Here is a 19,155-nt window from a genome sequence, read left to right as displayed (position 1 = left end):
TGGACCCAGATTCTATTTAAACTGTGTACTCTGAATAGTAGCGAAGGTGTTTTTTGGGAACCTTGTAACGCGTCAACACTTGAAATATGTGAATCGTTGTTCCATCACAGGGGGAAATTCTCACGTGGTGGCCTTGTTGTAAACAAAATGGCCGCCACGCTGTCAACAACACCTGTCTTTCATTGTTTGCAAGCTGTTTGTGACGAGTACTCTGTTCTGTTTTGCGTGTTCAACACTGTTGCTTCGTACGTGCGTATGTGTATTTTTGTTGTCGCCATTTTCCAAAATCATATTTATTTGACTATTTTTGTAGACAGATAACTATTTGATTTAAATTGTATTTTTCTATTTCCGTAGACCTCCAGCGCTCACTTTATTTGCCCACGTATTTATGGTTACGCTGGAAGACGTAAAACCCTTTGTTTCTCGAAACATCCGGCAGTTATGTGTATATGAATCTATTTATGTATTATTGCTTAGCACACATGGATTTGGTTACTATTTAAGTTGGTCGTGTATTTTATTTGAAGGAAGGAAACATTGAGGGTTCTACTATGTTCATGGGAAACACTTGAGACTCTCCCCGGTTAGATGGAGGGGTATCAGCCCTCCCCTCACTGATACTCAGAAACTTGAATATAACACATTTTGAAAGGCTTACTAACCTCGAATCTGTGTTGTGACGTGCAATACTGTTTCTAATGTTTGTATAAAAAAAGTGAGATTTGCAGTGTATACCTTTTTAATGCAGATTTATTTTTTTCATTGCATATTTTGCAAATTTCTGATTCACAGTGTCATTTTTTACTGTCAGAAAAGATGAAACCCCTTTTTTTCATTGCAACTATTTTTAAATCCAGATATCTTTGTACTGATGTAAATGATTGTAGTTATTTTGGATAGTGTTTTGCTAACAAAAGGAGAAACTTTTTCATGCATATTTCTATTTCTTTTTTGTTTGTTTTTGTTTTTTATTTTACACTAATGGTAGCAAAATATTTGGGATAATTTTTCATATTATATGTCATTAATATTATTTTGTATTTTTATGTGGAAAGAGATGAATATATAATTTTATGATGCTAACTGCTAAAATATGATTTCAATTTGAATTATTTTTAAAGCTAAAATCTTTGTACTATTGGTAATGTTCTAGTTTCTAAATCAAGTTTGTGTAGAGATTCACACAAGTGGTTTATGAATTGATCAGACTGTAATTATTACTGAATGGCTCTTTGATATGCAAACTGAATATCATGTTGTTCTTTATTTTGTATTTAAATGGGGTGTTGATTACAATCTTTTTCTTTCGTTTCCTGAATAAAGACCCATTCTGTTCAGACACGAGCTACGTCTCATTGGATTTTGGTATTCTTTATCTGTCTAGATAAACAGTTGTTAAATCATTTAGACAAACTGGGACAACTTCTGGATTTATTATGGCCATCAATATGCCTAAATCTCTTTGAGCTAAAATGGGTTAGGGATTTGTGATCTATATAACATGGGAATTACAAGAATAAATATAAAATGCCTATGCTAAAGAATATTTGTATGTATGTTTAATTCAACAACTATATTTCATATTTAATCGAATAAATGGTAGAATTTAGAAGAAAAGAGACGGGGCTTGATGGCCTTTTTTAATCAATTATGATGGGTGTACATTATACTTCTCTTATTCTACTCATTGTTGTAATTTGAATTTAATGTTTAGGCCTATTGACCTTTTTGCTATCATAGGTCTATGTCTATAGTTTGTAACTCCACCGGTTCTTTTTGTCCATTCACATTATTTTTAAATGACGTTATACATCAACAATATTGACTCTGGGGTGGATTTCCTCGTACAGACAGTATGTGATATTTAATCTCTTTTAACATTTAAACATGGCATCTGAATATGCATCTTAATAGAATTCGGCATTCTGCGCCTTTCAGCGCCCTCTGCAGAAATATAACGTAGCCTACAGATTTGTCATATAATGAAAACGTAACAAAAATATCCACAATATAGAATTTCCATTGATTATGTAAATCTCTAAGCCCCATAAGAATAAAGAAAACATTCAGGATTGCGAGTTACTGTGGACTGTATGTTGATTGTTAAATCCAAACACAACTTCCGAGGTGATTCGGGTAATTTAGTCCAGCCCCGAATTGATCAAAACAGGAACCGAAACTCCAACTCCCATTATCACAGATCTGACAAGCAATAAAAACATTCAAGGTAAACATAATATATCTAATACTTTGACCTCGATCTGATTTTACATTCACTTCTTCTGCCTTATCAATCGACAAACCTTAAACATCGCATTAGTTTGGCCACAGCGGAAAACATGTCAATAGTGGCAGTACCTGGAAATCCCGGGAATTTCTACAGTGAATATAACATGTTTTACCTTAAAATAAGCGACATGTTTATGGTTCTCTACGTGCAGTCCAGTCATATAGCATAAAGAGATCAGTGTCCGAGAGACGAGAGTGCGTTTCTATGGGACCCTTTATTGGACATAAACATAAATGCGGGTTAGGCCTAGACAGAAAACAACACTCCACAAAGTAGACACGTCACCGTGTTCAGGTCAAATTTTGAGTAAGGCTTGACACGTTTACAAGTTCTTTAGGAGTTAAATTGGGATGTTTTGTCTGTTCTCGCCAGATTTTGCACTTATTTAATGTAGACTGTAGCCATGTGTGACTCTAGAGAGACCAAAGATGACGTCTCATCTGGCCATAAAGACTGCTCACCTTCGGAAGCTGAGACACTCCATGAAGCAGAAAGGTATTTGTCTTATCGATTTGCCCAACAATAATCTATTCTTCTTAGCTAAAATACGTTATTCTTATATTGAGTTGACAATTCAGCGTGAAAGCAGAATTGTAAGACAGCAAACCACTTTGTAAGACGTAAACAATGCTGGCCCAGAAGAACTTCAGCATGAAACATTTGAACAAAATACAACCAACAGAACATTTATAACCAAATCAACATTTTAAAAGAATCTCTTAAATATTTTTCTATGTAATTTAATAAATAAAACCGTATTGCTGGAAGTGCATCTGGACCATCGTTTACATCTTGTGAAGTGGTCTATATGAATTCCTGAGTGGTTGAAGTGTTCTGTACAAGATATAATCATTCATCACCGCCTGATATAAAGAATTAGTTTGTGATTTTAGTCATGAGGTTGATCTGCATGAGAGAGCTGGCTCTTCAGTGTTCTCCAGCTATATTTCCATGAAGAGCGATGCGTCAATGCTTCCTTTTTATGCTTTTTTAAAGAGTCTAAAGTGACACCAAATCTGTTTCTCTTGGTAATTTCACTTAAATTATCTACATTTCTATCTACATCTACATGACTCAGTTATATTAGTAATGTTATGTAGAAATGGAGCTTAATGTTAATTGTTAGTGGATTTTACTGGTGTTGAAAGTAAATGACAATGACCCTCTCATCGTTAATTAATATCCTGGTTTTAATGATGAACTCTTGTTTATAAAGTTTCCAGGGAAAGAAGCTGGGTTCTTCTGCTGACAGCTGTGTGTCTGTTCAGAGCAAATGGTCAATAGATGCACCAACTAATTCCAAACGGCTGCTTCTTCCACTCAGCAAAGGTGTTTTTTTGTATTCATAATTTTTGCTATCATTTATTTGTTGAAATTTAATTCTATATTTTTTTTCAGTCATTCATTAAAAAATGCGGGCCGGGTTCGAATTTCTGCGTTTTCCGCATCTGTAGGAAAAATGTTGAGAGGTGTTTTACAAATGCAGAGCCACCGTACAAGCAGGCGCCAAACCAGGATAGCGTACTGAGTCCACATCTTCTCGAAGCACAAAGTACTGAATGAGAATCAAAGTGCGGATTACAAAAGCATAGAATATAAAGAGAGAGTGCGGAAAATAAGCAAATGATTGCACCGGATCAATGAATTCGGATCGGACTCAATGTGCAAGGTTTCTGTGCGTGACAAATTATTAGAATGACAACTCCAAAAAACTATGAAATACTAAAACAACCTGTACTCTGTGTATAACATATTGTCTGTATTTGCAGTTAAAATTTCTGCATATCAGCAAAAGCTTAAGTCCAGTTTGCAGAGCAGAAGCCAATGTGTTTTTGAAGGAATTGCTAAACAAGGAAATCCAACCCTTCTCAATAAGATCTACACAGAGCTGTACATCACAGAGGGAGGTAGTGGAGAGGTGAATAATGAACATGAGGTGAGACAGATTGAGACAGTACCTAGGAGACTTGAGACACAAGAAACACAAATCAAATGCAATGACATCTTCAAATCTGTACCTGGACAAGACAAAACCATCCGAAATGTGCTGATAAAAGGAATTGCTGGAATTGGAAAAACAGTCTCTGTGCAGAAGTTCATCCTGGACTGGGCTGAAGGAAAAGCGAATCGGGACGTTCACTTCATATTTCCACTGCCGTTCAGAGAGCTGAATTTGATTAGCAAAACACAGTACACATTGGAGCAGCTTCTTCATTTCTTCTTCAAAGAAATCATCGGATTAAAACTTTCAAATCTTGAAAACTACAATGTCATTTTCATCCTTGATGGACTGGATGAGTGTCGCCTTCCTCTTGATTTTGGGAACAACGGAAGATGCACACAGACCTCTGTAGCCTTGGTGGATAAACTGCTGACCAACCTAATCCAGGGCAATCTGCTTCCTTCTGCTCTGATCTGGATCACCTCTCGACCAGCAGCAGCCAATCAGATTCCTTCTGAGTTCGTCGATCAAGTGACAGAGGTCCGAGGCTTTAATGACCATCAGAAGAATGAGTATTTCATGAAAAAAATAAATGACCAAAGTCTGGCCATCCGAATCATCACACACATGAAATCTTCCAGGAGTCTGTACATCATGTGTCACATCCCGGTCTTCTGCTGGATTTCAGCCAGCGTTCTCGAGAGAATGTTGAGTGAAGCAGAGAGTCACCAAATCCCAAAGTCTCTGACGGAAATGTATACACACTTTCTGATTTTCCAGACACTACACATGAACGATAAGTACAGAGAAGGACATCATTCTGAACCGTGCTTGAGCAGACAGAACATTCTTTCGCTCGGAAAGCTGGCCTTCCACCAGCTGAGGAAAGGTCATGTGATCTTCTATGAAGAGGACCTGCAAGAGTGTGGCATTGATGTCAAAGATGCGTCACTGTACTCAGGACTGTGCACCCAGATTTTCCGAGAGGAGTTTGGATTATACCAACGAAAAGTCTTTTGCTCTGTGCATCTGAGTTTCCAAGAGTATCTTGCAGCTTTATTTGTGCACCTTTACTGGTTTATAACTCAAAATCTCATGGGTGATGAAATCCAGATGCCATCCGAAAACACAGATGTAGGAGAGCTTTGTGTGTCCTCGACTCTGTTCGACCTACACAAGAGTGCTATCAAACAGGCTTTAGAGTCAAGGAATGGCCATTTTGACCTATTCCTCCGATTCCTCCTCGGCCTTTCACAGGGGCGCAGTGAGACCTTGTTTTGTCACCTTTCAATTCAAATAGGAAACAGTACGCACAGCAATGCAGACACTGTCAGATTCATAAAGGAAAAGCTTGGGCCTGGTCTCAGCCCAGAGAGGTCCATCAATCTTTTCCACTGTCTCAACGAATTGAACGACCATTCTCTTGTCAAAGAAATCCAAACGTACCTTCAATCCGGAAGACTTTCTTCTGAGGAACTTTCACACGCACAGTGGTCGGCTTTGGTGTTTGTGTCGCTCACTAGTGATGAGGGACTGGAGATTTTTGACTTGAGGAAATTTTTCAAATCAGATGCTTGTCTTTTAAAGCTTCAACCTGTTATCAAGGCCAGTCGGACTGCCATGTAAGTCTAAAGTCTAATTCTAACCACTAAATCTCCTTTACAGTGAACATCGATGGTTTTTAAGTTTTACTTGTTTGTTCCTAGATTGTCTGACTGCAACCTGACAAAGACAGGCTGTTTAGCACTGGCTGTAATTCTTGAATCGAATCCCAATGTTTTGAGAGAACTGGACTTGAGTTTCAATGACCTTCAAGACAAAGGTGTGAAATATCTTTGCTCTGGACTGCAGAATCCATGCTGCAAACTGGAGAAACTAAAGTAAAGTACAAAATTCTGGACAAGTACACATTTGGTTATATCATAATAAAATTGGTAAATGGTTGTTTCTTTCAATGTTAATGTTCTAGGCTGGAGTTTTGTGGACTCAGAAGAAACAGCTGCTCAGACCTTGTCTCTGCTATTAAGTCAAACCCATCACATCTTACAGAGCTGGACCTCAGCCACAATGAAATTGGAAATGAAGCTGTAACCAAGATTCTGGGTTTACTGCCTGGCTGTAGGCTGGAGACTCTTGGGTCTGTATATGTTTAAATCTTTTTAGAATTCCTTCTTCTTCTGTCTTTATCTTTTAATTGAATTCATAGCTCAAACCTGGCAAAAACTGTTAGTTTTCCCTTACTGAACCACAAACCAATTAGCTTTTTCACCTGAATGAATAGCACACGCAACTTTCCAGTGTAGTGTGGCATAGAGCCGTGCAGAACTGCCTTCTCTCATGGTTCATAACACAAGTCATAGTGAAAAGGGTTTCCAGCCCCTAAATATACTTATGTAGAGCTTTTCAATCTCAATTACAGACTTCAAAAATGTGGGGTCACAAAGGAGGCCTGTGCATTCCTCGAGTCTGCTTTGAGTTCAAAACCCTGCCACCTTAAAAGACTGGACATGAGTCATAATAAACTCTGGGATTTAGGAGTTAAGGTGTTTCCTGGTTTGCTGGCAAACCCAAATAGTAACCTTGAAGAGCTGAGGTAGGTGTGCCCTGACCTTGACTGTGATTGAAATTCTTTTATTTGTATTATACACTTTCAAATTTCCAAATACCTGCCCGCGCTTGTCAAAGACTGTTTAATAAATCTAAATGTTGGCTAGGATTTAAGCGTACATGCACTCTAGCATCAAATGTTGGTTGGCTTGGTGGCTCGATGATTAGCATTGTTGCCTCACTGCAAAAAAGTTGCTGGATCGAACCCCTACTGGGATGGGGACCCTTTCTATGTGGAGTTTGCATATTCTCCCCGGGTCAACATGGGTTCACTCCGGGTACTTCGGTTTTCTCCCACAGACATACAGTACAATTAAGAATTCTAAGTTGTTTCCCCAACTTGTGTATATATGAACTGGTTCTTGCCATGCTGGAATAGCCTTAAGAAATTATTAAGAAATAAATAAATAACCTCAAATGTTAAAGCATGCACTAACTTATAAATGAAACCTCTGATTTGTAAGAAACTACACCAAACAGGATGCATGGGCAGCTTTGTGTTAATAAATGAACTGACAGTGAATGATACTATATGTTTCTTCGTGTTATGTGAAATTTGATGTACAAATAATGTGCATGTTACCCATCAGTACAAACAGCATGTGGGCCTTTATATTGGTAACACTTTTGTGTATTTCAAACCTATAAGTTGACATTGGGAGAATTTTCAGTCTCTTCATCTGGTGGTGGTGTTTCAGATAGTAACACATATGCTCATATGATTTGAATGAATTTTTTTAAATGAGTGTTATGATGTTCTCTGGATAGAGCTTAAATAAGGTATTAGTTTAATTATAATAATAATACGTTTTATTGTTAATTACGCTTACTGAGAATTTCTCTTTATTTCAGATTAGAGGAGTGTAACATGACATCAGAGAGTTGTGAATTTAGTCTGGAGGAGTCTCGTCTCCGAGCTCTAGATCTGTCTTATAATAACCTGCAGGATATAGGGAGAGGGGGTAAAATCTTTGCGTGTCAGGTGACAGCTGACACGTTACCCGTCACTCCTGCCTCGCGACCAGTCACTGTTTTACGTGCCTGCCACAAGATCGGTCACTGTTTTACGTGCCTGCCACAAGATCGGTCACTGTTTTACGTGCCTGCCACAAGATCGGTCACTGTTTTACGTGCCTGCCACAAGATCGGTCACTGTTTTACGTGCCTTCCTCGCTGCCTGGGACTGTTTTACGTGCCTGCCTGTAGCGCGATTATGTTATAACACGCATGCGCACTTTTGTATTTTGACAACGTCATCAACGAATATTTGTTACACAGCGTTTAAAGTCTTATTTTTATGTTGTTTATGCTATTTATTTCGCTGTGTTATCATCCTTGGGTCCATAATTTTGGGCTGCTTTCCTGTATTAAAATGTGATATATAAATACAGTTTCGTTAAAGCTAAACGTATTAGCTAAAAATTATAAAACCAATTACATAAAATTTGTTTAAAATGCTAAATATAATTTCAACATATTGTGGTGAAAACAGCCAGTATGGAAAAAACTTTTAATAGCAGGCAAAAGTATATTACAATTGTTATATACATTTTCCCGCATGGTGTATTTATCAAAAATAGCATAGAATGATACTATAATAGTTACATATGTAACATGAACCATATTTATGAACTCCCATCTGCTCCGAAAGGTCTGTGTTATACACATATTTATTAAACTTAATTATTTATTCTTTTAAAAAATATTAATTGATATTTGGGGAACATTTTACGTTTAGTTTTCTAATTTGTTAAACATGAAATACATAAAGTTTTGATGTTTAGAATGTTAAACTGTTTCTCTACAAATTTTTTAATAAGGTAATGATTAGACATACAAAGCAGTATATAATATGTGTTCAGTGCAAACAACTTATTTCAGTGTTAGACAACTTCAGTTTCATAGTTATTTTACAGTTCATAAAGCCATAGCATTTGGAGCATTAATTTGTACTATTTAATACTACAAAACAATCCAACATAAGTAATGTAATGAGAGGAAGCAGTGAAGCAGAGTTTACAATAAAGGCCTGTTTTAACAGATTGGATAACAAGCAGAATCAGAATGTATCACACCCCAGAAAATTCACACAACTTCTTAGAACAAAAGCATCAATCAGCCCCCAAACCCCCCACCCAAAGACAAACACCACCACTCATCCTCATGATGACATTGAATTGGAGAGGTCTGTGAAGTTAACACACTAATCTATGAGAGAGATTTTCATAGTCAAGTAGTTTATTGTCATTTGTCCAGCGTGACAAAAGAGAGAATAAAACACACCAAGGACAGTGTGGCGAGCAGGGCGGGACGAGAGCCGTGAGGGATAAGCGCAAGGATCGGTCGCGTGAGTGATTGAGTGTCAGCTGTGCGTGCACCGCTCCGGAAGCATAAGAGAGGAGCGACATGAGTGTATGACAAGAGAGGACCAGGCCCGAACATGTTAAGTTGTAGTTATCTTCTTTTACGTCCGTGTTTATTGTTTATTTTATTTTATTAAAACGTTCGTCGGTTCCCGCCTCCTTCCTTCCTGTTTAATGTTCAATGATGAGACCAAACACGAGCGTGCGTTTCAGTAGTTGTTTTACTAGCGAACCCCGTAGCCCGGGACTGGCAGACCAGAACAATCAACTGTCGATCACAGCCCGTAACACTTCCCTTTTATGGAACTTTATTACAGTTTAACATTAAAGTGTAATAGATCTAACTTTAACAATGACATGTAGCCTACAGTAGGCTATATGAAAGATGCTACAAGTTACATAACATTTTGCAAACATATCTAGGGTATGACTGTTTTTAATAGTATTGTAACAACCGCACGAATTATAGGAAGGTAGAGATCAACACACTCGGATGGCAGTTTACAAACAACTCTTTATTAATTATAAAATGTATTACTCAGCATTTAAAACACGTTACCCCCCTTTCCTCGGGCACAGGCGAGATTGGTCCACAGTCAGAACAGCCGCACACCAGGCAGGCACAGGGGGTGCACAAGAGATCCGTTTATCCAATGGAGAGTTTCCAGGTAGGCGGCCTTCCGTTCAACACGGCGGATATCCAAGAACTTTGCGGTATCGTCCTTCGACCAGCAGGATCACCCTCTACAGTCTCCGTATGACACGAGTATTCGGATACCTTGGTCAGCAGATCTCCTAATTCCAAGTCGTACACCTCACTACCTAACACAGGAAGCCCCCCACTAACTGTCTGTCTTCACCGCCGGAGATACTGGTTATCCCGAGCGGCCGTTTAACGTTACCCCACATGTGAGAGCTCGACCCAATCTCTTTCTCCCGAGTAGAACTCAAGCCATGCTTAAATAATGATCCTCTCCTCTCGAATCAGCTGTAAACACTCATTTAATTAACCACGTCCATCCCTTCAAATTGAGGGGCGTGTCCATCAATATTCATCACAGTATTTACAATTAGCTAATTTTGCAAACTTTTGTCTGTAAATAAAATATTTAACTGTAGATTTTAGAAGTTCAGAATCTTTCAAACATTTACAAGCAGCATGACATGTGAATAAATCAGTGACAGGCAGCATAACATGCGAATAAAACAGTGACTGGTAGCGAGGCAGGTGAATAAAACAGTGACTGGTCGCGAGGCAGGTGAATAAAACAGTGACAGGCAGCGTAACATGTGAATAAAACAGTGACTGGTAGCGAGGCAGGTGAATAAAACAGTGACAGGTAGCGAGGCAGGTGAATAAAACAGTGACAGGTAGCGAGGCAGGTGAATAAAACAGTGACTGGTAGCGAGGCAGGTGAATAAAACAGTGACTGGTCGCGAGGCAGGTGAATAAAACAGTGACAGGCAGCGTAACATGTGAATAAAACAGTGACTGGTAGCGAGGCAGGTGAATAAAACAGTGACAGGTAGCGAGGCAGGTGAATAAAACAGTGACAGGTAGCGAGGCAGGTGAATAAAACAGTGACAGGCAGCGAGGCAGGTGAATAAAACAGTGACAGGCAGCGTAACATGTGAATAAAACAGTGACAGGTAGCGAGGCAGGTGAATAAAACAGTGACAGGTAGCGAGGCAGGTGAATAAAACAGTGACAGGTAGCGAGGCAGGTGAATAAAACAGTGACAGGCAGCGAGGCAGGTGAATAAAACAGTGACAGGCAGCGTAACATGTGAATAAAACAGTGACAGGCAGCGAGGCAGGTGAATAAAACAGTGACAGGCAGCGTAACATGTGAATAAAACAGTGACTGGTAGCGAGGCAGGTGAATAAAACAGTGACAGGTAGCGAGGCAGGTGAATAAAACAGTGACAGGCAGCGAGGCAGGTGAATAAAACAGTGACAGGTAGCGAGGCAGGTGAATAAAACAGTGACAGGCAGCGTAACATGTGAATAAAACAGTGACAGGTAGCGAGGCAGGTGAATAAAACAGTGACAGGCAGCGAGGCAGGTGAATAAAACAGTGACTGGTAGCGAGGCAGGTGAATAAAACAGTGACAGGCAGCGTAACATGTGAATAAAACAGTGACAGGTAGCGAGGCAGGTGAATAAAACAGTGACAGGCAGCGTAACATGTGAATAAAACAGTGACAGGTAGCGAGGCAGGTGAATAAAACAGTGACAGGTAGCGAGGCAGGTGAATAAAACAGTGACTGGTAGCGAGGCAGGTGAATAAAACAGTGACAGGCAGCGTAACATGTGAATAAAACAGTGACTGGCAGCGAGGCAGGTGAATAAAACAGTGACAGGCAGCGTAACATGTGAATAAAACAGTGACAGGCAGCGAGGCAGGTGAATAAAACAGTGACAGGTAGCGAGGCAGGTGAATAAAACAGTGACAGGCAGCGTAACATGTGAATAAAACAGTGACAGGTAGCGAGGCAGGTGAATAAAACAGTGACAGGCAGCGAGGCAGGTGAATAAAACAGTGACTGGTAGCGAGGCAGGTGAATAAAACAGTGACAGGCAGCGTAACATGTGAATAAAACAGTGACAGGTAGCGAGGCAGGTGAATAAAACAGTGACTGGTAGCGAGGCAGGTGAATAAAACAGTGACAGGCAGCGTAACATGTGAATAAAACAGTGACAGGTAGCGAGGCAGGTGAATAAAACAGTGACAGGCAGCGTAACATGTGAATAAAACAGTGACAGGTAGCGAGGCAGGTGAATAAAACAGTGACAGGTAGCGAGGCAGGTGAATAAAACAGTGACTGGTAGCGAGGCAGGTGAATAAAACAGTGACAGGCAGCGTAACATGTGAATAAAACAGTGACTGGCAGCGAGGCAGGTGAATAAAACAGTGACTGGTAGCGAGGCAGGTGAATAAAACAGTGACAGGCAGCGTAACATGTGAATAAAACAGTGACAGGTAGCGAGGCAGGTGAATAAAACAGTGACTGGTAGCGAGGCAGGTGAATAAAACAGTGACAGGCAGCGTAACATGTGAATAAAACAGTGACAGGTAGCGAGGCAGGTGAATAAAACAGTGACAGGCAGCGAGGCAGGAGTGACGGGTCACGTGGCAGACTGACGGGTCGCGAGGCAGCTGCCACCTGACACGCAAAGATTTTACCCCTACTGGATATAGGGATGAAGAAGCTAGTGAAATCACTGAAGAATCCACTCTGTAAACTTGAGAAATTAAGGTTACGTCTCATTTTTCTGCTCATTTGAATTGCATGTCTGAAAGCCATCTTTGTAAAAAGCTCTTAATCTTGAAATGCAATTTCCAAAGTAAAGAAGAGAAGAAAACGAACCTAACCGCAAAACGACAAATCGTGGTGAAAAGTTCACGCATGTAAATAATATCAATTTACTTACTCTCATGCCATACCAGATGTATATGATTTTGTTTCTTTCGTTCACCATAAATCGTTTTATATCAAAATACTGTCATTTTATGTACATATGAGGTCCTGGATCGCCCGCTCACTTTTCCACATGGTCTGAGGGTGTTAACCTGAGGACAGAGACATGAAGGGCCTGATCTGTTGACAGAGCTCTTTCCAAAACTGGAAAACAAACTGGAGTCTAACGTGAATTTAATGTAACACTGACCTCTGACCTGGATTGTTTAAAATGACACACATATTGAAACTGTTATGTTTGCAGGCTGTCACACTGCAGTCTGAATGAGAAAGGTATCTCATCTCTGGCTTCAGTTATCAGATCAAACCCCTTCAGTCTGAAGGAGCTGGATCTGAGCTTAAACAGACCCGGATCCTCTGGAATAGGACAGCTGTGTTCAGTCCTCAGGGAAAAGAGTTGTGCTCTTGAAAAACTGTGGTCGGTGATTTGCTATTTTAAAAGGAACATGTTGAGTGGATGTTTATGAATGAATGGCGTCTATATTAAAAGTCAACTAATAGTTATTTTTGTAATAATACAGCTTACACTCTTGTGATCTCACTGAGAAAATGTGCATCAGTTCAGCTCTGTGCGATAGCGTAAGGCTGAACGAGCTGAACTTGAGCAACAACCAGCTTACAGATGAAGGTGTCTGGCGGTTATGTCAGGGACTACATGATGCCAATTGTGCACTGAAGATATTAAAGTAAGATTCCCAAAGCAGGTGTCTTTTTAAAGGCATTATATGTTTAGAAAGAAAGTTTTGAATTCAATTGCGCATATAGGTCATTGAACACGCATTGACTTTCCTGGCAACATTCATCCTATCAAGTATCACCCTTTTTAAATTAACTACAGTAAAACCTTATTAATGTAAACAATTGATTCACTTTTTTTCAGATTATCCAACTGTTTGCTCACTGACCAAAGCTGTGAATACTTGGCCTTAGTTCTGAGTTCAGGTCCGTTCACGTTGAATGAGCTGGACCTCAGTGGAAACTCCATCAGCCAGGAGGGGGAGCAATTTCTGAGTTCTATATCAAACATCAGTCTTTCTTTCTAGTTTAGGTGCAATGCAATTTTAAAATTTAAACACAGTACAATTTCCTATGCAGACTTGTATGCAAATTTTTTAATATAACTTTGTCATTGTGCAGTCAATTGTAAAAGATCCTGAATGCATATCACTGAGAGGGGTTAATACGTTGGGCATGGATATTCATATTTTGGGGATTTTGAGAGCGTTTGCAGCATTTTTGTAAGTTTTGAGTTTAAGGTCATCTGTTACTTTAAAATGTGACAAGATGTTGTGTTGTGTATGTAGTGTGCAATTGCCTTGGGAACATTTGAAGAACTTGAGAGGTGTGTCCCTAAAGTGGGTGTTTAAATTCTTTCATAGCATAGATACAGAAAGATCACTGCAGAGATCTTATAAACAGAAAAACAAAAGGATTCAGAAAGTCTTATGAATGAGGAGGAGCAGGAGAACAGAAGATAAGTGAGAACGCGTCACAGAAGTGGGAGAGTTTATAAAGTACATCGATGTTCAAGAAACAACTGAACCACCAGAAGGAAGAACAACAAAATAATTTGGAATCATGAGTCGGAGATGAAGTACTCTGATCTGAGGATACAGGCAAAGGATTTCACAGCAAAAATAACCCAAGGTGGCAATACAAATCAAACCACTGGCAAGTTACAATTATTGTATTTTTATTAATTGTGAAATAAAAAATGTTTGGAGAGAATACCTGGTTTCATACTGTATCTGCTGTGCCAGAAAATGTTGTACCGTTGAAACATGAGAGATTAATATATTTGTTCACAGTACATTTGTTCAAGTTGTTAATGGCATTTTTCCAGGATCTCTGTGTTTTTCATTGTGTTGAAAGCTTGACAGATATTGATGCCACATCTGTTATGAGAGGTTGCGACTCCTTCCACTGTGTTACATATAGACAAATCATTTCATTTTGATTCAGTAAAAAGTGAAACCAAAATGTGTTTCTTTTGACTAATGGTCCTTGTCTATTTGAACAGACGTATGTTTGTAAATGTTATTTCGCTTCCATGTAAATACACAACATTTTTGTCCTAATTATATGTTCAAATTTAAATATCTAAAAAAATCTAAACATAAGTTCAATAAGAATTTTCTAATTAAAAGAATTCAAGTTTTTACGATGGATCCAGTAAATATTACTTAGCCCCTAAATCACTTAACTGGTCAGATAAAGAACTTCCTTTTGAATGTATTTTCAATAGCATTTGGTCAGCAGACTATCTGCTTTTTTCGCTCTTTGGATTTTACTAATGCCAACAATAAAGAACGCAAGGTCACCAAAACTGTGTTATTTATGGCATCACTATTTTGGTAAACCAAATCTGTTGAGATGGACAGAACTCTTTGTCTGTTGTTATAGTAACAGTGTTTGTCTCTCAAGGAAGGATAATTTATATCAGTTCACTCATCAAATTCTTTCTCATTGCAGATGTTTGGTTGTAATCTCCGTGAAATTGAGCATGCTATGTTCTGTCTGATGTCACGGCTGTTCACCACTCTTCTGACAGCATGGCCATCCAATAGGTTTAACTTTATCTTTTGCATTTCAAAATTAAACAATAGTTTATAGCCCACAATTCAAATGTATTACTATGTCTGTGAAATTAACAGACTTAAGTACTATATGATCATCTTGACCTCACTTGTATATCAGGAACTCTTACATATTCCACATTTTCAAGAGCCTACATTTACTTTTAACTTCTTCTCAGAACATAATTGTACAATGTTCATGACTGTCCAATTCTTCTGCAATCCAGCAATAATTTGAATGTCACTCACAGACAGTTCAGGGAGTTTAATGATGTTGAAACTGTGGAATGAGCAGGACCAGAGCTTCACATTCATTGTTGGAGCATCAGTCAGAGAGGTCTGTAAGGTCACTACTGCTGCATGCCATACAACTATGCAATGCTTCACAATTGATCTTCAAGTGGATATTTGTGTTTGTATGAACCCATATTTTTGTCGACTGCATGTCCGTGCAAGTTCATTAAGACAAACATTTTGTCATCTTGCTGGAATACTTGGCAGTGATACATTGCAATGTGTCATCGCTATGAATTGCATAGCCGTAGTTTATTCTGCGAAGACATGTGCTTAGAAGCAGTGCTGTGTTTTATAATAGAGAGAGACTCACAATGCACTCCAGCTTCTTTCTCCTCGTTTCTCTCTTTCAAGCCAAGACTTGCAGTTTTTCCTTTTTTAGGTTTCCAAAATTGGGTTTTATCCTGGGATAAGAATGTAAACTTGGCTTTGTAAATAGAACACGATTTCAGACACCAAGAACAACGCCTAATACAAGAACTAAAAGTCAGTATCTGAACATATGATTCCAAACCCAGGCCTGTCATGATCCTGTCACATAAGACTGGAAAAAACACTTAGGACTGACACAATAACATGTTCTTTCCTTCTCATTTCATTTTGAATACTAGAAGTTATTGCGTGTGTGGTTGGCATAAAAGGTCCAGTCTAGGCCACAGAATATGCATTGTCAAAAGTCAATTTAACAATTTAATTAATTTTAAAGCTTTAATTTCTCTCTTTTTGTAATTAGGTCCAAGATGTGGGCTTTTGCAGGGGTGATCTGTCTCTCTCAGTGTATTATTGGTCAACTGCTGGAGGCCGGGTCCAAAGGAGCCCCACCTCAATTTATCTGCAGCATTCCAGGGTTGCCAGGGTCCCCAGGAAAGCCTGGCCCCCCAGGTCCACAAGGCGAGGATGGCCAGGTCGGAATCCCAGGAAGAGATGGGAGGGATGGACGGAAAGGAGAGAAGGGAGTAAAAGGAGACCCAGGTAGGACTATACTTGCCCAATTGCTGAATTTTGCAAAGACGACTAGTCTAGAATGTTTGGAAGTAATATATTACTCAATCAAATAAATTAATCAAATTCCATCTTTAAGTGCCATTTGTTCATTTTAGGAATCAAAGGTAGAGTTGGTCCGACAGGAAAGCTTGGGGAACGTGGAGAAAGAGGTTTCACTGGAAAACGTGGTCCTGGTAGTGATCCTGGAGATCCAGGGCCTCCTGGTTCTCCAGGACATCTTGGAGACAAAGGTGAGAAGGGTCAGCGTGGCCCTCAAGGAGCACCAGGCATCTGCAAATGTGGAAGTTTGGTTCCTAAATCCGCCTTCTCTGTAGGCATCACCAGTAGCTACCCCACTGAGCAAGCTCCGATAAAATTTAACAAAGTTCTCTTTGATGAGGGTGGACACTACAACCCAGAAACAGGAAAATTCATTTGTGCTTACCCAGGAATCTACTACTTTTCTTATGACATCACTCTGGCCAACAAGCACTTGGCCATCGGACTGGTCCAGAATGGACAGTACCGGATTAAGACCTTTGATGCCAACACTGGAAACCATGATGTGGCGTCTGGCTCGACAGTGATGTTTCTTAACCCAGAGGACGAGGTTTGGCTGCAGATCTTCTACAGAGACCAGAATGGCTTGTTTGCTGACCCTGGTTGGGCTGATAGCCTCTTCTCAGGATTTTTGATTTATGCAGATACAAACTATCTGGACACACTGGCGGAGGACTACGATTAGAGTCAATAGCAGAGACTTTGGCCCGGTTTCATAGTTGAAGCCAGGACTATAAATTAGTTAAATATGGACATTCAAGTCGCTTTTATAAAAATGCCTTGGAAAAATTACATTGGTGATGTGTATCTTGTGACGAAACCATAGAAAATTATGGCCAGTTATTTTCCATGACAAGAAAAACAAAGTAGCCTTTAATTACCCTTGTTTAGTAGTCAGGGCGCTGATCAAGAAGTTGGCCATTTTAAGGACTGTCTCATTCGTAAAACCCTACCAGTGCACTGAAACATTTGTTCCCTAAAAATTCCCACAATGCAACGCAAAAACCAGGGAGCATCTATGCTCCCTATGTTCCCTTAACCGAAATCACATGACATTTTTGAAAGCTGTTTAACCGAAATTGCATGAGCCAACTCAATAACCTTAATGAAACGCAACAGAACTTTTGAAAAGACAAACATTAATTTTTTTAAAACACATTGCCAGACAGACAGGGAACACAATCTACTTAACAGTTAAATTTAATAATCGACCAAATATGTGCAAGGATATGTAACAGAATAATTAAAGTGTTTCTCTTGGGTATATATATACCAGATGTGAATTTTCATCACAGGAAAGTAAGTGAACCGTGTCCCAATGTGAAGTTAGCCAGGGTCCTTACCATTGCCCGGACCTGTGTACTACTGATTCACGACCTCAAGAGCTGATTGAGACACAGCACCTGTCTCGTGGTCCTTTGTTGTATTTCTGGACTCTTATTTTAAAGTGTATTTACCGTTCATGTCAGTGCAATGCTTCCCCTTTTCCTCTGTAGACCCATTGACCCTCAATTCCAAGAACACATAGAACGGACTTCATTCGATGCATCATTCGAACCCATCTGGGTACTTTCATGCGTTCTCTATTCTTGTGTTCTAAAGTATTGGACCCAGGTTGACGGTTATTGATGACGTAGAGCGAGAACACAAGGACACAAGACCGCTGAACAACGCATATTGAGAAACGGCCAATGTTTGTATCTAGGAAACTTTATGTGAACGCACTGTTCACACTATTTATACTACAACATGGCGTAGAATAGTGCATACGTGCACAAGTCTCAATTGTATTATGTGTAACTTAATGTTATCCTGTGTTAACTGTATTATAGATTATAGAAGGTTTCAAAGTGACAAAATACAGAAAATAAATGTTACTGTGCATGTGTGCGTTCATGGGCTGTCGTTAACTTCCGGTACACATTCACAACCAACACATAGAGTGCCAGAAGTCTATTTCTGATAACAATAAAGGGGGTCATTTGACACGGCTAAAACTAATATTATCGTTTGTTTTAGATCTAATGCAATGTGTATACATGATTTAAGGTTACCAAGCAATTGTCATGACAATTGATAAAACGTCATCGGTACTTCCTTATACCAATTCAAGCCCTAATCTGATCTGGAAAAAGATGATCAAGCCGATACATTAACTTTGCCAGCGTGACTTGAGCGGGATGTAAAGGATTGGTAAGGTTTTATTGGTTATGTTAAATAGTTATGATATGAATTAGCTAAACAATTACATTTATTTTAAAACCTTCATTTCTCTTATTATAATTAGGTCAAAGATGTGGGCTTTTGCAGGGGTGATCTGTCTCTCTCAGCACCTGCTTTGGCCCTTCTTGATCAACCAGTGTTACGCCATGTCTTGTCGCGACTCAAAGACAATAAACCCCATTATAAACACGACATTTGTTGCCACTAGTTGGAACATTACTACTGATTATTCTGACTCATGTTGTCTTTTGTCACGTTGCACGTGTGTCTGCATTATGAGATCACACAAAGAAACAACTTTCGTTGTCCGTAACAAAGTCTTTTACAATTA

The 19,155-nt window shown here is 39.3% G+C and overlaps 2 protein-coding genes across 3 annotated transcripts; both read left to right on the top strand.

The window, feature by feature from the left end:
- Positions 1–2,721: 2,721 nt before the first annotated feature.
- LOC306906706 (NACHT, LRR and PYD domains-containing protein 3-like) lies at positions 2,722–13,837 on the top strand (the record flags this gene model as incomplete). The annotated part of the gene is made up of 10 exons (XM_079478305.1): positions 2,722–2,788; positions 4,063–5,857; positions 5,942–6,115; positions 6,205–6,372; positions 6,655–6,828; positions 7,695–7,804; positions 12,408–12,465; positions 12,932–13,105; positions 13,248–13,373; positions 13,568–13,837. 10 exons carry the CDS (start codon positions 2,722–2,724, stop codon positions 13,728–13,730), a joined length of 3,009 nt encoding a protein of 1,002 aa, XP_079334431.1. The 3' UTR covers positions 13,731–13,837.
- A 238-nt stretch (positions 13,838–14,075) lies between these two features.
- Positions 14,076–19,015, top strand: c1qtnf7 (C1q and TNF related 7). 2 transcript variants are annotated; one of them, XM_079478389.1, is made up of 4 exons: positions 14,099–14,358; positions 15,160–15,254; positions 16,291–16,529; positions 16,658–19,015. In XM_079478389.1, exons 2-4 carry the CDS (start codon positions 15,160–15,162, stop codon positions 17,284–17,286), a joined length of 963 nt encoding a protein of 320 aa, XP_079334515.1. In that variant the 5' UTR covers positions 14,099–14,358; the 3' UTR covers positions 17,287–19,015. The 2 variants fall into 2 exon arrangements, with proteins under 2 accessions (XP_079334516.1, XP_079334515.1); XM_079478390.1 differs by lacking the exon at positions 15,160–15,254 and having other exon boundaries at positions 14,076–14,358; positions 16,658–19,008.
- The last annotated feature ends 140 nt before the right edge of the window (positions 19,016–19,155 follow it).

This window comes from Barbatula barbatula, assembly GCF_947034865.1.
Source record: "Barbatula barbatula genome assembly, chromosome: 17".
Classification (NCBI taxonomy): domain Eukaryota; kingdom Metazoa; phylum Chordata; class Actinopteri; order Cypriniformes; family Nemacheilidae; genus Barbatula; species Barbatula barbatula.
This window is presented reverse-complemented; position numbering and strand designations above follow the sequence as displayed.

Bases quoted from the DNA above. Each gene is read 5' to 3' on its own strand.
- c1qtnf7 (XM_079478389.1), top strand. From the start codon at position 15,160: ATGTTTGGTTGTAATCTCCGTGAAATTGAGCATGCTATGTTCTGTCTG. The intron at 15,255-16,290 runs GTTTAACTTTAT...TTTTGTAATTAG, and splicing joins ACAGCATGGCCATCCAATAG to GTCCAAGATGTGGGCTTTTG. The intron at 16,530-16,657 runs GTAGGACTATAC...TGTTCATTTTAG, and splicing joins GGGAGTAAAAGGAGACCCAG to GAATCAAAGGTAGAGTTGGT.